This window comes from Trachypithecus francoisi, unplaced genomic scaffold (genome assembly GCF_009764315.1).
Source record: "Trachypithecus francoisi isolate TF-2019V2 unplaced genomic scaffold, Tfra_2.0 Lachesis_group9, whole genome shotgun sequence".
In the NCBI taxonomy this organism is placed as follows: Eukaryota; Metazoa; Chordata; class Mammalia; order Primates; family Cercopithecidae; genus Trachypithecus; species Trachypithecus francoisi.
In genome coordinates this window covers 2,320,313-2,341,221 of record NW_022681474.1, presented here as the reverse complement: position 1 = coordinate 2,341,221, position 20,909 = coordinate 2,320,313, and the positions used below count along the sequence as shown (strand labels likewise).

The following is a 20,909-nucleotide window of genomic DNA, read 5'->3' as shown; positions in this document are numbered from 1 at the left end:
CCAGGTAGCATACATTGTACCCAATATGTAGTTTTATATCCTTCACTTTCCTCCCACCCTCCCTGCTTCTGAATCACCAATGTCCATTATACCACTCTTTATGTCTCTGCTTACCCTATAGCTTAGCTCCCACTTGTAAGTGAAAACATACTGGTTTGTACATACAGGTTTAGTCTTCCATTCCTGAGTGACTTCAGTTAGAATAATGTCCTCCGGTTCCCTCCAAGTTGCTGCAAAAGACATGATTTTGTTCTTTTTGATGGCTGAGTAGTATTCCATGCTGTATTATGTTTATGTTATGCCTGATAACATAAATACATTTTCTTTATTCACTTAGCAGTTGATGGACACTTAGGTTGATTCCATATCTCTGCAATTGTGGACTGTGCTGTGATAAACACCATATGTGCAGTTTGAGAAGCACTGATGTAAATTCTCTTTAAAAAAAAACAAAAAAACAAACAGGCTAGACTGGGCACAGTGGCTCATGCCTATAATCCCAGCACTTTGGGAGGATGAGGTGGGTGGATCGCTTGAGGTCAGGAGTTTGAGACCACCCTGGACAACATGGTGAGACCCTATCTTTACTAAAAATACAAAAATTAGCCAGGTGTGGTGGTGCACGCCTGTAATCCCAGCTACTGGGGAGGCTGAAGAGGAGAATCACTTGCACCCTGGAGGCAAAGTTTGCAGTGAACTGAGAGCACCACTGCATACCAGCCTGGGTGACAGAGTGAGACTCTGTCCAAAACAAAACAAAAAACAAAAAAACACCAGACTAAACACCATGGATATAAATGACTGGCTGAGCACTGTTTCTATTACCTCAATTTGTATCCTGAAAAAAAGACATAGAAATGCGACCTGATTTTGAGGTCAGACACCAAACATAATATTTTCAAACTACACATTTCTTGATAGGTTCAAAATGCAAAAATAAAAACAAATATAAAGGTTATAAGCAGTTTAAAAAAGAAAACTCTGCAGAGGCCAGTCGTGGTGGTTTATGCCTATAATCCCAGCACTTTGGGAGGCTGAGGCGGGTGGATCACTTGAGGCCAGGAGTTCAAAACCAGCCTGGCCAACATGGCAAAACCCCATCTCTACTAAAAATACAAAAAAATTAGCCGGGCATAGTGGTGGGCACCTGTAATCCCAGCTACTCGGGAGGGTGAGGCAGGAGAATCACTTGAACCCAGGAGGCTGAGTTTGCAGTGAGCTAAGATTGTGCCACTGCACTCCAGCCTGGGCAACAGAGCAAGACTCTGTCTCAAAGAAACAAAAACAACCAACAACTAACTTTGGTTTTTTTGAAGATAAAATTCAAAATAAAGTAGATGTTTTACACATGATAATGAAGCTGCCAAAATTCAGAAACAATAATGACTTTAACCATTCTTTACATCACAGCTTTCTTATTCTCACTTTTCAGTTACATCATATATATATTTCCCTGGGAACCACTAACTCTCTGACCTCTCAGCTGCCCAGCTGAAAATTCATTTACCTCTGCAGCATTTAGAATTAAAAATTATGCTTTCGGTGTATATTTTCAGTCTGAAAATTTCTCCTCCACTCCCTGAAAACAATCCCAGCTAGTAAATGCAATTCTTTGAATGAACAAGGTGGGCTTTTTTGTTTGTTTTTTCATAATTTCTGGCAGGGTCTTGCTGTATTGCCCAGGCTGAAGTGCAGTGGCAGGAATACAAGCTCACTGTAGACTCCACCTCTTGGGCTCAAGCAGTCCTCCCACCTCAGCTTCCCCAGTAGCTGGGACTACAGGTACACACTATCTTTTTTTTTTTTTTTTTTTTTGAGACGGAGTCTGGCTCTGTCGCCCAGGCTGGAGTGCTGTGGCCGGATCTCAGCTCACTGCAAGCTCCGCCTCCCGGGTTCCCGCCATTCTCCTGCCTCAGCCTCCCGAGTAGCTGGGACTACAGGCGCCGCCACCTCGCCCGGCTAGTTTTTGTATTTTTAGTAGAGACGGGGTTTCACCATGTTAGCCAGGATGGTCTCGATCTCCTGACCTCGTGATCCGCCCGTCTCGGCCTCCCAAAGTGCTGGGATTACAGGCGTGAGCCACCGCGCCGGGCCAGGTACACACTATCATGAGCAGCTAATTTTAAATTTTTTGGTGGAGACGGAGCCTCTGTTGCCCAGGCTGATCTCTAACTCCTAGGCTCCACCGATCCTCCCGCCTTGACCCCCCAAGGTGCTGGGATTACAGGTGTGAGCCACTGTGCCTGGCAAACAAGGTGTATTGAATTAATTAATTTTAGTTAATTTCCATATAATTTTTCTACAGCAGTTTTTAAAGATATTATGTACATACAATAAAATGCCCAGATCTTAATTTTTCTGCCAGAGGACAATCTTATTTACCCATGTAATCCACATGCCAATCAAGATATAGGACATTCCCATCACTCCAGAAAGTTCCAAGGAAATGTTTTTTCAGTATTCCCCAGCTCTACCTGCCACACAGAGGCAGCCACTCCTACTGTGGGTTTCTTATTCTTATGTGGCCAGAAAATGAAACCAAAAACGATTTTACAACTGCAAACTGATAAAATAGCATTAAGAATGGTAACGTTCCAAGTTGTCTATGAGTGTTTTTAATATGCTTTAATCTTCTATCAAAAACTTGTCTGATATGTGACTGTAAGGAGTGAAAAAGACCTTAAGCTTGGTTCAATTAATATAATTGCCAAACACTGGCTATACTTAGAGGGGTTCTTGATCTCTCTATTTTCTTCAAGTAGGTTTAAGTGGGTTTTCTTCCAATGGGAAAAACCAGTACTCCTGCCTGACCATTTCTGATACCAAAGAGAGCTACAATGTAGAGTGGAAACAGAACATTTACTTTAGAAAAACTTTTGATTCTGTATTTGGGATTGAAGTTGTGCATTAACTAAGCTGACTGTTGTGTCTTTTGCTGTAGTCCAACATATTTTAAAATTGCATCCAGAGAGGAGTCTCTGAACGCCGCCTTCTTTCTTGGAATCAATTTACTCCATCAATTTGTCAGTAGGTCACTTTTAAGAGACAGGCAATGAAAACTGACGTAGTCCTTCCAAGAAACTTATGAGAAAGGAACTTTTAGCTTTTGGTACATTGCAAATATAAGTTATCAGTAGTATTAGTTTTACTCATAAACCCAGGTAACAAAATTCTGCGGAATAATACCAACACAAAAAGCATGAGACCAAATATGATGTATTTCCCAGTTACCCTTAATCAACATGTCCATATACTAGAGGGTCATTTTTCTCTCTAATTACAAGTCACAAATGTGCTGGCGTTGGAGATCAGAGCTCTGTTTTGGGGTGTGTGGCTGCATACTTGGGGGCCAGTTCTTGGATCAGATTCACATAGTCAGTTTTTTCCGCACAGGCCCTGCACTCCTCCCCCCAGCTATGCAGGATCTGCTTCAGCTCTGCCACTCTCATCTTCCGCAGGTCAACTGATGCCAAGTCCAGTGTTTTTTCTAGATGACAAAAAGGAAAAAAGCCAATTACAAAACAAATGGAAAAAGAAATCCCTATGAATCACTTCAAAAGGCATATAGTTTGCTTATCCCGTGCTGACTACCCTATGATCCAAGGTGGGCAACGATTCCAGTTTCCATGGAAACCAAGACACACCCAGAGGAAAATGCGGTACAGCGGCCCTCTCTATTAGTGGGTTCTGCATCTGCAGACTCAACCAACCACAGATCAAAAATATTCTAAACAAATTAAAGATAACACTACAACAATTAAAAAATACAAACAGGGCTGGGCACGGGGGCTCACGCCTGTAATCCCAGCACTTTGGGAGGCCGAGGCAGGTGGATCACCTGAGGTCAGGAGTTCGAGACCAGCCTGGCCAACACGGTGAAAACCCATCTCTACTAAAAAAAATAAAAAATAAGTGAGCATGGTGCTGGCGTGCCTGTAATCCCAGCTACTTGGGAGGCTGAGGCAGGAGAATTTCTGGAACTTGGGAGATTGAGGTTGCAGTGAGCGGAGATCACACCACGGCACTCCAGCCTGGGAGACAGATTGAGACTCTGTCTCGAAGAAAAAAAAAAAAAACAAATAATACAGTAATACAGTATAACAACTATTTACAATGATATGGGTTGGATTTGTGTCCCCACCCAAATCTCATGTGGAATTGTAATCCCCACTGTTGGAGAAGGGGCTGTTGAGAGGTGACTGGATCATGGGGGTGGACTTCACCCTAGCTTTTCTCATGATAGTGAGTTCTCACGGGATCTGTTTGTTTCAAAGTGTAGCACCTCCCCCTTTGCGCTCTTCCTCCTGCTGCAGTCATCTAAGACATGCCTCTTCCTCTTTGCCTTCTGCCATGATTGTAAGTTTCCTGAGGCCTCCCCAGCCATGCTTCTTGTATAGCCTGTGTAGCCGTGAGCCAATTAAACCTCTTTTCTTTATAAATTACCCAGTCTTAGATAGTTCTTTTTCTTTTTTTTTTTTAATTTTTTTTCTTTTTTTTGAGACGGAGTCTTGCTCAGCCTGGAGTGCAGTGGCGCAATCTCTGCTCACCACAACCACCATCTCCAAGGTACAAGCGATTCTCCTGTCTCAGCCTCCCAAGTAGCTGGGATTACAGGCACCCGCCATCATGCTCGGCTAATTTTTGTATTTTAGTAGAGACAGGGTTTCACCATGTTGGCCAAGCTGGTCTTGAACTCCTCACCTTAGCTGATCTGCCCGCCTCGGCCTCCCAAAGTGCTAGGATTACAGGTGTGAGCCACCGTGCCTGACCGATAGTTCTTTACAGCAATGCGGAAACAGACTAATACAAATAGCATTTTCATTGTATTAAGTATTATAAGTAATCTAGAGATGATTTAGAGTATACAGGAGAGAAGATGTGCATAGGTTATACGCAAATACTTAAGCATCAGGATTTTAGTGTCCGAGTAGGGTCCCAGAACCCCTCCTGCACAGGTAGTGAAGGACAATGGCGTATACAAAGTTATTGGGATAATTTGTGTTTTTAATTTGACTTTCTTTCCGAGAGATTATATTTGCTTCAAAACTAAGGGCCTATGTAGTTCCACAATGTTTACTACCATTTGGAGCATTCTCAAGCTCAGTATTCCTAAAACAAATAGCACTGTATCCAAATTGCTACTGTTAAGGTAACAAGAAGGAAACTCATAAGAGCCAATCAGTTACTTTGGGATGGCCTTGGTTTGTGGCCAACTTGAAAGCCATAGATTGTAATTAACCAGCAAAAAGTTATGGTTCACTTTTTCTAGGAAGATGTATCTTTGGCAAAGCAAATGAGCATATACACATGACAAAGCACTATTGGGTTTTAAATAAAAATGGAAAGAAATGCAAACACGTGAATAAAATCAGGAATATTCTCGCTGAACCTTAATTGTTTGGGATCTCTGTTTTGAAACTCACCTGATGCCCAGCCCCTACTGGGATTAGGTTGCTCAATTATTACAGCACATAAAGCCCTTTTGTGTTATTCCCACTTCTCCAATGCTAGTGCTTTGGTGCCAGCCAACCTGGCTTCTAAAATTCTTGCCAATGATGCTTGTCACTAACATCTAATCTCCTCTAGCAGGACTACTATTTTCCTGTTTATAGATTGTGTGCGGAAAATATCAAGAACTCAGTTACTTCTCAATTGCTGAAAAGATTGAGAAAAAGTCTAAATAGAAAAAAAAATAAGCTCATCTGTAATATACCAATAATTATAATTTTCCTATCAGAAAGAGGTACTTTTCCTCTTTCAAAAGAAAGTCTAGATGGGTGTGATGGCACACACCTGTAATCCCAGCAACTCAGGAGGCTGAGGCAGGACAATCTCTTGAACCCAGGAAGTTGAGGTTGCAGTAAGCAGAGATCACTGCACTCCAGCCTGGGTGACACAGCGAGACTGTCAAAAAAAAAAAAAAAAAAAGGTGTTTTTTGCCCCTCCCCACTTGTCCGGTGTTCACTTTGACCATGAATACAACATTAAGTTTATTTATTAAACAATTAGTGGCAGCCTAGAATTTTTTCAGCCTTACTTCTCTTGAAAGTTCTTTCTCTTTTTTACCTCTGCATAGTAGAACACAACATTTAAAAACATTAAAAACCTAATATTTGTCAAATTATTTGTCAAAACTTTCCAGTAACTCTGTTCTAATTTAAAAGTTTGATGTTAAAAGACTTTTGTATTTGGAGGGTCAGCTATATACTGTGCTCCAGAGAACCCTTACATTTTTATAATAATTCCCTATCCTTTTTAAACACAAAGCAAGCAAATGAAAACATTCTTTTCAGGTCAAAAACCAAATGGCACCTTCCTAATTGAAAACATACGCCAACTCCACACTTGTCTTGCTTGTTAATTTCACGTCTGATTTGATAGAAAACTTTTTAAAGTAGAAACTTGTATAGCCCAAGTTATTAATCTTCCACAGCACAAAGGTCCCTGTTTAATCTTATCTTTCCTGCTCACAATAGCTGGGGAGGATAATTAAGAACTATTAGTCTATTCAAGATAAGAGACTGAAGGAGAAAAATACTTTTTTTTTTGTAAATGTCAGTAGTTTCTTTGAGTTTTTCTATAGAACTTGGTATCTGGCATTAACTTTAAAAAGAGGAAAACCTCTGGGATGCCCCCAAACTCCAAAGGGCCACACAAAGATTAGAACTAGTTCACAGCTCCCCAAGGGCCTCTAGTGGCCAGCATCGCCAAAACATTAGGTAGTCATTTCTTCTCAATAATATCTGATTTGTTTTTCCATTGTTTAAGGAGCCTTGTAAGATTCCTTGGATATAGGAGAAATTATTCATAATAAAATTGTTGAATTAAAAAAATCAGAAGAGGTTTGTGATATTGGCTTTTATTTATTTTTATTTTATCTATTTATTTTTTAGATGGGGTTTCACTCTGTCACTCAGGCTGGAGTGCGATGAAAAAATCACAGTTCACCAGAGCCTTGACCTCCCAGGCTCAGATCCTCCCACTTCAACCTCCTGAATAGTTAGGACTACAGGCACTCAACACCACACCTGGCTAATTTTTGTATTTTTGTAGAGATGGGGTTTCACCATGTTGCCCAGGTTGGTCTTGAACTCCTGGGCTCTAAAGATCTGCCTGCCTTGGCCTCCCAAAGTGCTGAGGTTACAAGTGTGAGCTGTCGCATCCGGCCAGGTTTGTGAATATTGTTTATACGGACTCAGTGATTTCTGCCCCTATTTCATGGCTTGGAAGCCAATAAAAAAGGGATGCCTACTCTAATAACTACCCTGGAAGTTAGGATTTGTGCTTTGCAAGTTGAGAAGTAGGTTGCCTTTAGTAACTTTCAACAGTAAACCTACTTACACCTAGTTATGTGGGTATAGGTACATAGGACTATTACACGGCTGTGTTGGAAAATAAGACTAAAATAACTTAGAGATGGATGTTAATTACTTAGGTAGTTGACAGTACTACATTGGATATGTAATGTATGTAAAACAATGACTTAAACAAAAGGAATGGAGTGGGATTTCAGGTGTCATGGATAGGCTGAGGAAGGAATTCCCCATCCTTTTATGACACCCACTCAATCTACCTAAATGTCTAGCCCAGATACAAATCATGGTAAAAGAATAGATCTATCCATGTGAAATGTATGGGGCCAAGGATAACGTTTTAAAATAGGACATCTCCTGGCCGGGCATGGTGGCTTACACCTGTAATCCCAGCACGTTGAGAGACCAACGCAGGTGGATCACCTGAGGTCAGGAGTTCAAGATCAGCCTGGCCAATATGGCGAAACCTCGTCTCTAATAAAAATACAAAAATTAGCCAGGCATGGTGGTGCGTGCCTGTAATCCCAGCTACTTGGGAGGCTGAGCAGGAGAATCGCTTGAACCCGCGAGACAGGGGTTGCAGTGAGCCAAGATCCCATCACTGCACTCCAGCCCGGTGACAAAGTGAGACTTCGTCTCAAAACAACAACAACAACAACAAAAACATAGGACATCTCCTTCCTTGCCTTGCTGTTTGTTTTGGGCACCCTCTGATAAGCTATTTCACCAGGCAAAACCTGATTTGATGTGAATAACCAATTTCTTATCATTTAAAGCTGGCAGAACGGGAGCTCTGCCTAGGAAGGAAGTCATAGTCATCTTTACATCTTCAAAGTCCTTGTCTCATCTTTGAATAGGTACCAATTTTGTTTTAATAGATTACCATGATCTAAATCACCAGGAGGGAGTAGCTGCTCTCTTCATATGTTGAGATTTTCCTTGACATACATATCTGGCATTGTCTTCGTGTGTTAGGAGTTTAAACTCTGTGATTTTGGTGGCAATTTTTTTTTTTTTTTTTTGAGACGGAGTCTTGCTCTATCACCCAGGCTGGAGTGCAGTGGCAGGATCTCGGCTCACTGCAACCTCCACCTCCCAGGTTCAAGTGATTCTCCTCCTTCAGCCTCCCAAGTAGGTGGGACTACAGGCGCCTGCCACCACGCCCAGCTAATTTTTTTTGTATTTTTTTAGTAGAGACAGGGTTTCACTATATTGACCAGGATGGTCTTGAACTCCTGACCTTGCGATCCACTCGTCTTGGCCTCCCAAAGTGCTGGGATTAAAGGCCTGAGCCACCGCGCCCAGCCTCGTTGGCAATTTTAACCTAATGCTAATTATGCCTGTACTATTTATTTGTCTTCCCGCAACAAAACTCAAATGGCCATAGGTACCATTCATCAGCCCAGCAACTTATGGATGAGTGGTGAATTCCTTTCCTTTTAACACTGAATTTTTAGAAGGCATGGCCCCAAGGTTAGAGGTTTGGGAATCCATTGGACCTACTGGGAAAAACATGGGGCTATGTGATACCATATTTCAGCTCACAGATCTGGCTATCCAACTTCTTCAACTTCTCACAAATCTTCATTGCAGGCATATGCACGCTCATTGGGCGTGTGACTTCACTTAGGATCTTCGTGGCTGCGTCTTTTGTGGCTCCTAGATAATAGCACTTAAGGAAAATGAAGAGAATTGAGTGTTCCAGACAATGAAGACAGCAAGGAATACAGTATCAAGAAGTAAGAAAGAGGTAGGCTGGGCACGGTGGCTCATGCCCATAATCCCAGCACTTTGGGAGGTTGAGGTGGGCAGATCATTTGAGGTCAGGAGTTCGAGACCTGCCTGGCCAACATGGTGAAACCCCATCTCTATTAAAACTACAAAAATTAGCCAGGCATGCTCGCTTGAACCAAGGAGGCGGAGGTTGCAGTGAGCCGAGATCGTGTCAGGGCGCTCCAGCCTGGGCGACAGTGAGACTCCATCTCAAAAAAAAAAAAAAAAAAAAGAACAAGAAGGAGAAGAAGAAAAAGAAAGAGGTTAACCTCGTTTTCCTGGTTGAGCTATTACATTTTAACCCCTGCTGACTAAGCCACCAGGAAACAAGTGACTCCATTCTCGTGATCATCCTAATTAGACGTGCCCTACAATCACATGGTATTCAAAGACTAATGAGCTGACACTAAGTATTTTCTCTGTGCCAGGTGCTGCTCTCAGTGCTTTAAAGGTATTAACTTATTTATGCCTCACAACAATCCTGTGAATTAAGTACTATTATTTTCTGTATTTTATACCCAAGCCAACTGAAGTCCCCCCCATCTAGCAACAGAAGAGACAAAACTACAAAACCCAGCACATGGCTCTAGAGTCCACCCTTTTCCCATCAGCAATTCTGACATTCAAGTTCCCTGACTTCAGAATTTTACATTTAAAAATATAAACGTTGGCTGGGCACAGTGGCTCACACCTGTAATCCAAGTACTTTGGGAGGCCAAGGCGAGTGGATTGCTCGAGCTCAGGACTTTGAGATCAGCCTGGGCTACAATGTCAAACCCCGTCTCTACAAAAAAAAAAAAAAAAAATCCCAAAATTAACTGGACATGGTGGCATGTGCCTTAGTCCCAGATACTTGGGAGACTGAGGTAGAAGGATCACTTGAGCCTGGGAGGTTGAAGCTCCAGTGAGCAAAGATCACGGGGACTCCAGCCTGGGCAACAGAGGGAGACCCTGTCTGAAAAAAATATAGATCGATACAGATAAACGGCATGAGCTTTACAATATGTCCATGGTGAGCAGTCAACATGCAGATGTAACTGACAATCTGACAATTTTAGGCAAAAAGGAATTGGCCCCAAATTGTCTTTAGTGATATAAAACAGTATCTTGAAACAAGCCATATGTGTATACCCAGGAAACACCATATTAATGCCATTAGAAGAAAATATAAATACTTCATTAATTACATACAAATAATAATGTAAAATATTTTGATAAGTTTGACTAATTGTCTTGGTAAGAAACGGAAAACCCACCCACTCTTACGATGGTAAATTCTTATTAGGAATTCAGTTTCATAATTTCATTTAAGAAAACATAGAATTGGGCTGGGCATGGTTGCTCACACTTGTAATCCCAGCACTTTGGGAGGCTGAGGCGGGCAGATCACCTAAGGTCAGGAGTTCAAGACCACCCTGGCCAACATGGTGAAACTCTGTCTCTACTAAAAATAAACAATTAGCAGGGTGTGGTGGTGCACACCTGTAATCCTAGCTACTCGGGAGGCTGAGGCACAAGAATGCTTTCAACCCAGGAGGCAGAGGTTGCAGTGAGCTGAGACTGCAACACTGCACCCCAGCCTGGGCAAGACAGCAAGACTCTCTCTCAAAAAAAAGAAAAAAGAAAACATAGAATTGGTTGCCTGTGGTAGACTCAGAAAGTAAAGTAACACTGGAAATATTCTGGATGAAAACACGCAGAACTACATGTCACTGGAAGATGGATTTCTGCTTGCTGCGTGCTCTAAGATGGACATGCTTGAGGCAAACATATAAGTAGGATGACATCATGTCTAAGAAATGAAACTATTAGCAGTTTTCTTCAAGCACATGGGGAAAGTGAAAGGTGAAATTAACCATACCAGGCGGTTTTCTTTTCCTTTGGTATCCAAGCAAAAGCTGATCAATTCCTTCTCTATTGTGTCCAGTGAAAAGTGAACTCCTCTGTCTATCAATGACTTGTAGAATCGGTTCAAGAATTCTTTACATACTGGAAGGAACAAATAAATATGTCTGCATGCACAACTTAACCACTACCACACCTATGCATATGACCCACTAACCACATTAAAAAGTCCATATGGGGCCAGGCATGGTGGCTCACGCCTGTAATCCCAGCACTGTGAAAGGCTGAGGTGGGCAGATCACAAGGTCAGGAGATCAAGACCATCCCAGCCAACATGGTGAAACCTCATCTCTACTAAAATACAAAAAAATTAGCCAGGCATGGTGGCACACGCCTGTAGTCCCAGCTACTCAGGAGGGTGAGGCAGGAGAATCACTTGAACCCAGGAGGTGGAGGTTGCAGTGAGCCGAGATCTTACCACTGCACTCCAGCCTGGCAACAGAGCAAGACTCCGTCTCACAGAAAAAAAAAAAAAAAGTCCATATGAGTCAATGCTTCATGACAGTGGATTCCAATGCTAAGTAAGAATGATTTGGGGGCCAGGCATGGTGGCTCACACCTGTAATCCCAGCACTTTGGGAGGCAGAAGCAGAAAGATCACTTGAGCCCAAGAGTTTGAAGTCAGTCTGGACAACATAGTGAGACCCTGTCTCTACTACAAATATATATATATATATATGCCAGGCATGGTGATGCATGCCTCTAGTCTGAGCTACTCAAAAGGCTGAGGTGGGAGGGTCACTTAAGCCTGGCAGATGGAGGCTGCAGTGAGCTATGATCAAGTCACTGCACTCCAGCCTGGGTGACAAAGCGAGACCCCCTGTCTCAAGAAAATAAAAAATATAAATAAAAAGAATGATTTCAGGCCTGTTGCTATTAGTTTAGTATTGGGCCGAAATGCAGTGGACACGTATCAGTTTATTAAATCAATCAATCATTGGAACCAAGTTCTACCTAAAATAATAACTTTTCCACAAAATTTGGCTAACCCTAAAAGAAAATATACCCATCTATAGGCTACCATTTTGGCACAGCATAATTGTAAGCACAGAGAAAAACCTGAATAAGAATCTTGAATGAAACCCCTTGGTGATCTGCATAAGTCTTTATCTCCATCATTATGAGCCTAAAGTGAAACCAGGCTGGGCACGGTGGATCACGCCTATAATCCCAACGCTTTGGGAGGCCAAGGCGAGAGGATCTCTTGAGGCCAGGAGTTTGAGACCAGCCTGGGCAACACAGTGAGACTCTGTCTCTGCACAGGCTGTGGTCCCAGCTACTGAGGAGGCTAAAATGGGAGGCTTGTTAGGTCATTTCTTCTAGTTCCTTATTTCTTGAAGATATTTTCAAGCTTGTTTTTTATATCTTCAAACACACTAAACATAATTATTTTATGATCTGTGTCTGAAAATTTCAGTATCTGAAGTCTTCAGAGATTTTTTTTAAGACGAAGTCTTACTCTGTCACCCAGGCTGAAGTGCAATGCCGCAATCTCTACTCTGCAACCTCTGCCTCCCTGGCTCAAGTGATTCTCCTGCCTCAGCCCCTTGAGTAGCTGGGATTAAAGGTACCTGCCACCATGACTGGCTAATTTTTATATTTTCAGTAGATAAAAGGTTTCACCATGTTGGCCAGGCTGGTCTCAAACTCCTGACCTCAAGTGATCCGCCCGTCTCGGCCTCCCAAAGTGCTGGGATTATAGGCGTGAGCCACTGCATCAGGCCCAGAGTACGTTTCTGTTTGTTGTTTCCACAGGTTCTTGTTCCTGGTGCCTTGTTTCTTTGTGTGCTTGCTTATCTTGCACCACATGATACTCATACCCCTCAAATCTTATTTGTGAAGATTGTTTGAAGCCTGAGATGAATGAGCATTATTTCCAGTAAGGATTTGTGTTTGTATTTCTCAGGGCCTAAGGGTAACTAGCCAGGTGCTGCTTTAAACTAAATATATAGCTTGAAGTTTTGGGGCCCCTGATGTGAACTTTGGCTGCAAATACAAGTGAGGGATGTTTTGTTGTTATCACCTCTCAGAGATATATATTTTTTCTTTTTTCTACTTTGCTCAGTGTCAAGGTAAATTTCCTTATAGTCCCCTATGGGTAGGGATGGGTTAGGTTTATGTTCTATGTTTCTTTAAACATAAAAAAACCTAACTTCTATGCCTGATTATTCCAATACCTGAAGTCATTGCAGGGGTGTGCCTCTTCTGTTTTTTTGTCCCAGCTGGCTATCACTTATTGTGCCCTTCTTCCCTAGGGGTTCGAGCCTTTTCTAAGAGAGAGCTCTATTTCTTAGAACTTTAACTGTATGAATTCTTTGAGGTCTAGGTTGAATGTGAGTTCCTGTAAGAAAGACTCACATTTGCTGGCTGGGTGCAGTGGCTTATGCCTGCAATCCCAGCACTTTGGGAGGCTGAGGCGAGTGGATCACCTGAGGTCAGAGGTTTGAGACCAGCCTGGCCAATATGGTGAAACCTGTCTCTACTAAAAACACAAAAATTAGCCAGGAGTGGTGGCGGGCACCTGTAATCCCAGCTACTTGGAAGGCTGAGGCAGGAGAAATGCTTGAACCCAGAGCGGAGGTTTCAGTGAGCCGAGATCATACCATTGCACTCCAGTCTGGGTGACAAGAGTGAAACTCCATCTCAAAAAACAAAACAAAACCAAGAACAAGACTCACATTTGCTGATGCCTGAGGGTATGAAAATCACTTTCAACTAAATGATCAGTTCAAGATGTTTCAGATCATCCTAGCAGTGTGATGGGGCCTTCGGCCCCTACCTATGGGCATGAGCTTCTAATTACGAGTTACCAAGTAAGAGTTTTGTTTTTCCTTTTACTCAGGAAAAAAGTTCAAGTTAAACCATTTCTTTTAGTCTCTAAAGATGGAAATAGGTTGTAGTTATTTTCAGTTCACCCTTTATAATGAAGGGCTAGTTCTTTGGGGCCCTGAATTCATTGGGAGAGGATCTGCTCTCACACTCCTAACTTGGAAATGCCTGGGACTTGTGTTCATTTAGCCAAAACCATGAAAACTTTAGTTCAGATCACCTGGCTAACAAATGATTCAAGGTAAAGCCAGCTTCGGTGCCCCCTTCAACCCACTGGACTCCCACTTCTACTCTGTAGTTGGCTTCTGGGTATGCCTTCCCAACTCATACTTAACAATATTTTCACATTTTTTATTTTCAGCTGTTTCTAGATGACTGGCCAATCATGTCATCTTTTAGAGTTTAAAGTCATATATATATATATATATATATTTTTTTAATTTTATTATTTATTTTTTTCCAAGACAGAGTCTCACTCTGTTGCCTAGGCTAGAGTGCAGTGATGCGATCTCAGCTCACTCAGCAACCTCCACCTTCTGGGGTTCAAGCAATTCTCCTGTCTCAGCCTCCTGAGTAGCTGGAACTACTGGCGTGTGCCACCACACCTGGCTAATTTTTTGTATTTTTAGTAGAGACGGGGTTTCACCGTGTTAGCCAGGATGCTCTCGATCTCCTCACCTCGTGATCTGCCCACCTTGGCCTCCCAAAGTGCTGGGATTACAGGCATGAGCCACTGTGCCCAGCCCATATATTTTTATTTCTAATGTTATCAACATGAACAGAATACTAAATGTAATAGCCGGTCATTCATGTTTTTAACAAATATTAAGCGACTAGTAAGTGCAAAACAGTGTTCTAGGTTCCTGAGATTCAGTAATGAAGAAAACAAAGTCCTTGCCCTTGAGCGTTACATCTGATAGAAGAAATAAAGGTATAGGTAGCAAAGAATAAACATAAACATGGTAAGGAGGATGGAGGGTGACAAAGTAATAATATGATTCTTAATGGGTTGGTTAGGAAAGGTCTCTTAGGTAAAGTCATATTCAAGCAGACACCTGAAGGAAGTGGAAGAACAATTTCAGTGGATGACTTGAGAAAGAACTCCACAGGCAGAAGGGACAGCAAGTACCAAGGCTCAAATGCAGGAGTGTCCTTGGTGGCTTCAAGGAACAGCCAGAGGGCCAGTGTGGCTAAAGTAGAGGGAGGAAGAGGGAGGTGTGTAGCAAATGAGATCAAATAGGCAGCAGCATGCCGGGGCATCCAGGGTCTTTCAAGCATGGTGAGGTCTCTGGATGTCGCTCTGAGAAGGGAAGCCGTTTAAGGTTTTGAGTAGAGAAGAGCTATGGTCTGACATGATTCATAAAGGATGTCTCTGAAGGCTGTCTAAAGAAAGGACTACAAGGAAGCAGAAAAGAAAGCAGGGAGACCAGCTGACCAGTTTAGAGGTTCTCAAAATAGTTGCATCTCTTAGACCAGGGTAATAGCTATAGCAGTCAGGAAAAGTGGTGACACTCTGGACCTATCTTGAAGGAAGAGCCAAAATAATTCACTAATGAACCAGATGCAACATGTCAGAGTTGGGGGGTGAGAGAGAGAGTAATCAAAGATAATCCCAATAATTTTGGCCAAGAAATTGGAACCGTGGAGTTGCCATTTGCTGAAATGAGGAAGACTGCAGGAGAAGCAAGTTTATGGTGACAAGCAGGAATCTAATTTTTTTTTTTTTTTTTTTGAGACAGAATCTTGCTCTGTCGCCCAGGCTGGAGTGCAGTGGCATGATCTTGGCTCACTGCAAGCTCCAACTCCCAGATTGAAGTGATTCTTGTGCCTCAGCCTCCTGAGTAGCTGGGATTACAGGTGCGTGTCAACACACCTAGCTAATTTTTGTATTTTTAGTAGAGATGGGGTTTCGTTATGTTGGCCAGGCTGGTCTCTAACTCCTAACCTTAGGTGATCCGCCTGCCTCAGCCTCCCAAAGTGCTGGATTACAGGTGTGAACCACCACGCCTGGCCAGAATCCAGTCTTGACATACGAAGTTCAAGATGCTTCCAGACATCTGTGATGGTTAATTTTATGCAGCAATGATGAAATTAACACTTAAATTGATGAACTCTGAGTAAGGCAGATTGGCCTCCATAATGTAGGTGGGCCTTACCCAACTAGTTGAGGGCCTGACTAGAACGAAATAGACCAGCCTCCCCGACAGAGAGGGAATTCTCCAGCAGACTCCCTTTAGACTTCATTCGTACCACAGGCTCTCCTGGGTCTCCAGCCTGCTTGCCCACACTGCTGATTTTGGACTTCTCAGCCTTCATAATCTTGTGAGTCAACTCCTTATAATAAATCCCTTTTTATATAGATAGATATTATAGATATTAAGAAGATATAGAGATATAGATTATGTGTTCTGTTCGGTCCTATTGGTTTTATTTCTCTGGAGAACCTTGACTAATATAACATCCAACTGGAAACAGGGAGAAGGCAGCTAGATAGAGAAATCTGAAGATCAGGTATAAGCTCTAGGATGAATATATAAATCTGGAAGCCATCAACATTTAAATGGCGTTTTTAAGATGAGAACACAAAGTAAGGAGAGATGGAAAAGAGACACAGTCCTGGGTCTCAGCCTTGTGAAATCCCAATGTTTAGCAACTGGGAGGATGGAAAACAACCAGAAAAAGACTGAAAGGAGCAGGCAGTGAAGTAGGCTAAGAACAAAGAGTGAGTGTTATTCCAAAAGGCAAGTGAGCACAGTGTTAAAAGGAATGTGTAATGGGCCTGCTGTGTTAAATGTGAAAAATGAGATCCCTCTCAACATGTATTTTGCTGAGTTTAATTAGCAAATATATTCAGTATGCAAAGAAGAAACCCGCTGTAATGATCAATGCTACAAGTCACCAGAAACTGTCATTAGGCTAGGCACGGGGGTTCACGCTTGTAATCCCAGCACTTTAGGAGGCCAAGGCTGGCGGATCACTTGAGCTCAGGGGTTCAAAACCAGCCTGAGCAACACAGTGAAACCTCATCTCTATTAAAAATATAAAAAATTAGCTGGGCGTAGTGGTAAGCACCTGTAGTCCAGCTCCTCAGGAGGCTGAGGAGGGAGGATCACTTGAGCCCGGGAGACAGAGGTTGCAGTGAGCTGAGACTGTGCCACTACACTCCTACACTCCAACCTGGGCGACAGAGTTAGACTCTGTCTCAAAAAAAAAAAAAAAAAGAAGAAGAAAAAGAAAAAGAAGCTATCATCAAAGTCTCCTAGTAACCTCTAATTCTTTTCTCATACAAAAGAAACCCCCAGTATTCCAGTGCCTCATTGCTCTTAAGTATTTCCCACAATATACCTTCATGATTTCTATACCTCAACTATCATTCTGCCAATGTATCATCTAGCTGATGAAAGTTAGCAATACTAACTTGTCCTTTTCAAGATGTACATTTGACTCAGTAAGGTACCCAAAATTTTATCACAGCATATATGCATACATTTCTTCAACAAACTGAGCACCTACCATATGCCATGCAGTATGGTAGCTGCTGGAAATGATGTGGTGAGAGACACTGCCTTGACTTTCAGAGGAGACCAAAACAATATGAGAAGTGTGTTAGATACTGTGGGAAAACAAAAGAGCGGCACCTGGAGGAAACTGGGAAACCGCTGAGTACTAAATAGTATTAAATACTAATTTAATAGTATTTAATTTAATAGTATTAAATACTAATTAGTACTAAATAAGGACTTAATTTAGTATTAGTACTAATAAGGACTTATTTAGTATTAGTACTGAATAAGGAAATAATACGATAGCCCTGCCAGGGGACTAGATGGGAGGGAGACAGGCAGCAGCAGAATGCTGTTTTGACAATACGGAGGGAAAACTGGTGAAGGTCTGCAAGGAAGTCCTGGACTTGGGTAAGGAGAAAGGAGCAGGGCCAGTCAGGAGGTACAATCAACAATGCAGTGATTGGTTTGCTGTAAGGGATAAGGGAGAAAGAGAAGTCTAGAATCTAAGCTAGTTGACCAAGTAGTTGGCCCATGCTGTCACCATAAGCATGACAGTAACAGGTTTAGTGGAGTGAGAAGGGAAGGAGATGATGACTTGGTTTTTTTGACTGTGTGAATGTTGAGGTATACCATATCTAAGAGGGCATGTTCACTGGTCAGTTGGACGCAAGGTCTGGGACTCTAGAAAGGTCAGTGGATATAAGTTTAGAGATTTATTAGACTGGAGGTAGGTTGCTTTGGGTTGCCAAGAAGAGTGTGTAGACTGAGAAGAGAGAAGAGCAGAGGGCAGAACCCTGGAAAATTCTAAGCCATGGCTAGAGGATCAGAAGCCCACAAAGACACACTGGACAAGTGGGCACAGAGCCACGAAGGAAAAAAGCAGTCTCGTGACCATGAAGAGAAGATAGTTCCTGAAAGGAAAGATGCCAGTTGTGTCACACGCCACAAAGAAGTCAAGGTAAGAAAGGAAACTCATTTTCTGGACTTACATGAAGAGAATAACCTTGCCATAAATGCCCTAACAAATGAGTAACTTCTTAAGTTTTCTAGGATGTCTTTATTGCTAAAATAACCTCAGATAGCCGTCATTCTTTTATTTACATTGTGGTTTTATGTTTATTAAAGATAGTTCTATAAGTGAATCTATAATTATTTTAAAATAAAAAGTTGTTTAAAATAGTCCCATAATATAATCCTTTAAAAGAGACTTGGAAATATTTACGTTTTTCCAGTAAACCTCACATTAGCTAACGTAGGATTCACAAACTTGAATCTCTACAGGGACCAGGCAAGGAAAAAGAAGAGTTAAGCAATTTGAATTGGGGGCGGAGTGGGGGTGGCAAACAACTCAAAACCCACGTCCTTTCTAAAAAGAGCAGCCAATAGCCAATTCTACTATATTGCCATAAGGGCCAATCCTGCCAGGTCATCTGGTTTTTTGAGAAAAGCCAGAAATATGAATTTTTACATAAAATTTCCCAATTTTAAAATGTACCCAGCGAATTTAATTTTTTTCAAAATATTTTATAAATGTAACAAAATATATCAATAGGTCTGAGACGGCTCATGAATCATTTAGTTTTTTTACCTTCACTCTAGAGTATATATAATATGGCATTTTAATCTTATACATTGAGAAGAAATTAAGTTGTAAATAAGAAAGGAAGCTGAGGAGGGAGGATCACTCATAAGCAGTAATACAGCTGGATGCAGAATCTAGTTCTTTTAGTCACCACACTGTTATGTCTTTCCTCTGCGATTATACGGCTTCTTTACCTAACAAATGAAACATGTACACAGGTTAGCAGACATGCAAGTTAATAATCACAGCATGCTGTAATAAATTTAGGACAGACAGCATCAGTTTTCCACTTAATTAATCCAGATGCTGTCTCTACTGAAATGTTTGTAAGTGGGAGCTCCAGATGAGTCATCAAATCAATTGTCTTTGCCTCACAAATTCTGCTTTAAAAGTATAGAACACAATTATAGCACAGTTTTGAGCAAAATTATAACTTAGCTAAATAAATATCTTTATATCAAATAACATCATGTAGATATTTTAAATTTCTGGAGAAAAGTTTAATTATTGCAGAGCTGATAGAAAGCTGGGCTCCAATTATTAAGACTTTAAGGACTGGCCGCTGTGGCTCACGCCTGTAATCCCAGCACTCTGGGAGGCTGAGACGGGCCAATCACCTGAGGCCAGGAGTTCAAGACCAGTCTGGCCAACATGGTGAAACTCCATCTCTACGAAAAATATAAAAATTAGTTGGGCGTGGTGGTGGTGCCTGTAGTACCAGCTACTCGGGAGGGTGAGGCAGGAGAATCGCTGGAACATGATGGTGGAGGCTGTAGTGAGCCAAGATTGTGCCACTGTACTCCAGCCTGGGTGACACAGTGAGACTCTGTCTCAAACAAAAACAAAAACAAAAACAAAAAACAAAAACATAACTTTAGTACGACTATATCCATCCATTCACTCAACATATATGATGAACCTACAATTTCCTGTTCTCTAGGGATATATTTTCCAGCTCAGGGCATATACATTTAAACTAATCATTTTCAGTAAAACATGGAGTGAGCGCTGCAGGAGTACAGAAGGAAGGGGCTAGCATAGCCACTTAACTTCTTTGCCTTTGCTAACAGATCTCTAGAGTATGCTGATTTTGCAAAAACCAAACTCTCAGAGCTAGGGGACTTGGTGGGACACAGACTCATGTATTCTGACTGCAAGTTCACAGGTGAGATACCGTGAACAAAAAGGAATCACTTTCGTATTCCTCTTTCCCAAGGAGTCAGTGTACTCCTTTGCCAAGCAACTTTCACCTATAGAGTCCTAACAAATATTAGCTATGTTTTCTGATTTAAGTCACTCAACTCAATGCCATGTTTTGTTTTCCTTTTGGGAGTCACCAACTAGCTTGGACTTGAAAGACGTCTTCTGTGCAAGGGGAAGCAAATCTTACTGGTTGGAAGCAGCAGAATCAATCTGGCGCCAGGATCATCTGAATCTAGCAATCTTTGCACAAACTCTAATCCAAATACAAACCCACCAGCTTTTACTGCTGAAGTTTAATATTCACAGCAAAACCACAACGTGACCTCACGTTGCCACTGGGCCCGGCTTGAGCTTTTGCTCGAGCTGGGTTTGGGCTATCTAAAACGAGGGACAGGGCCTGCATTTCCTGGGTGAAATTAGTTATTTATAGCCAGGGCCAGGAGAAGCCAAAGCCTACAGCAGTTGCGCTGCAGCGCGGGGCCGCCGCCATGCAAGCAGGTCTCATACCGCTCACCTTCACAGTCGGCCCCCGGTCGCCCCCCAGCCTCCTGGCCCTGCGCCAGCACCGGGTGTGAGACCCAAAGCCCGGCGCAAAAGGCCACCACGGCAACTGGGCTCGCGCACCACATGCTGGGACAGCAGCTTCAATCGCCTCCGCCACCCGCACCCACCGCCCACCGAACTGCCGAAGCGAGCTGAGTACGAGGTTGGAAAGAATCTGCCGGTAGTTGCCAGGACAAATGACGCAACTGAACTGAGAGTTTCCATTGGCGCTCACGGAAGGGACAGGAAGGGGGC

The 20,909-nt window shown here is 42.3% G+C and overlaps 1 protein-coding gene across 1 annotated transcript; it reads right to left on the bottom strand.

Annotated features, from left to right (window-relative positions):
- Positions 1–2,596: 2,596 nt before the first annotated feature.
- Positions 2,597–20,876, bottom strand: CDNF (cerebral dopamine neurotrophic factor). The gene is made up of 4 exons (XM_033209891.1): positions 20,626–20,876; positions 10,948–11,075; positions 8,844–8,985; positions 2,597–3,487 (listed from the first exon to the last, which is right to left on the bottom strand). Exons 1-4 carry the CDS (start codon positions 20,738–20,740, stop codon positions 3,309–3,311), a joined length of 564 nt encoding a protein of 187 aa, XP_033065782.1. The 5' UTR covers positions 20,741–20,876; the 3' UTR covers positions 2,597–3,308.
- Between the last annotated feature and the right edge of the window lie 33 nt (positions 20,877–20,909).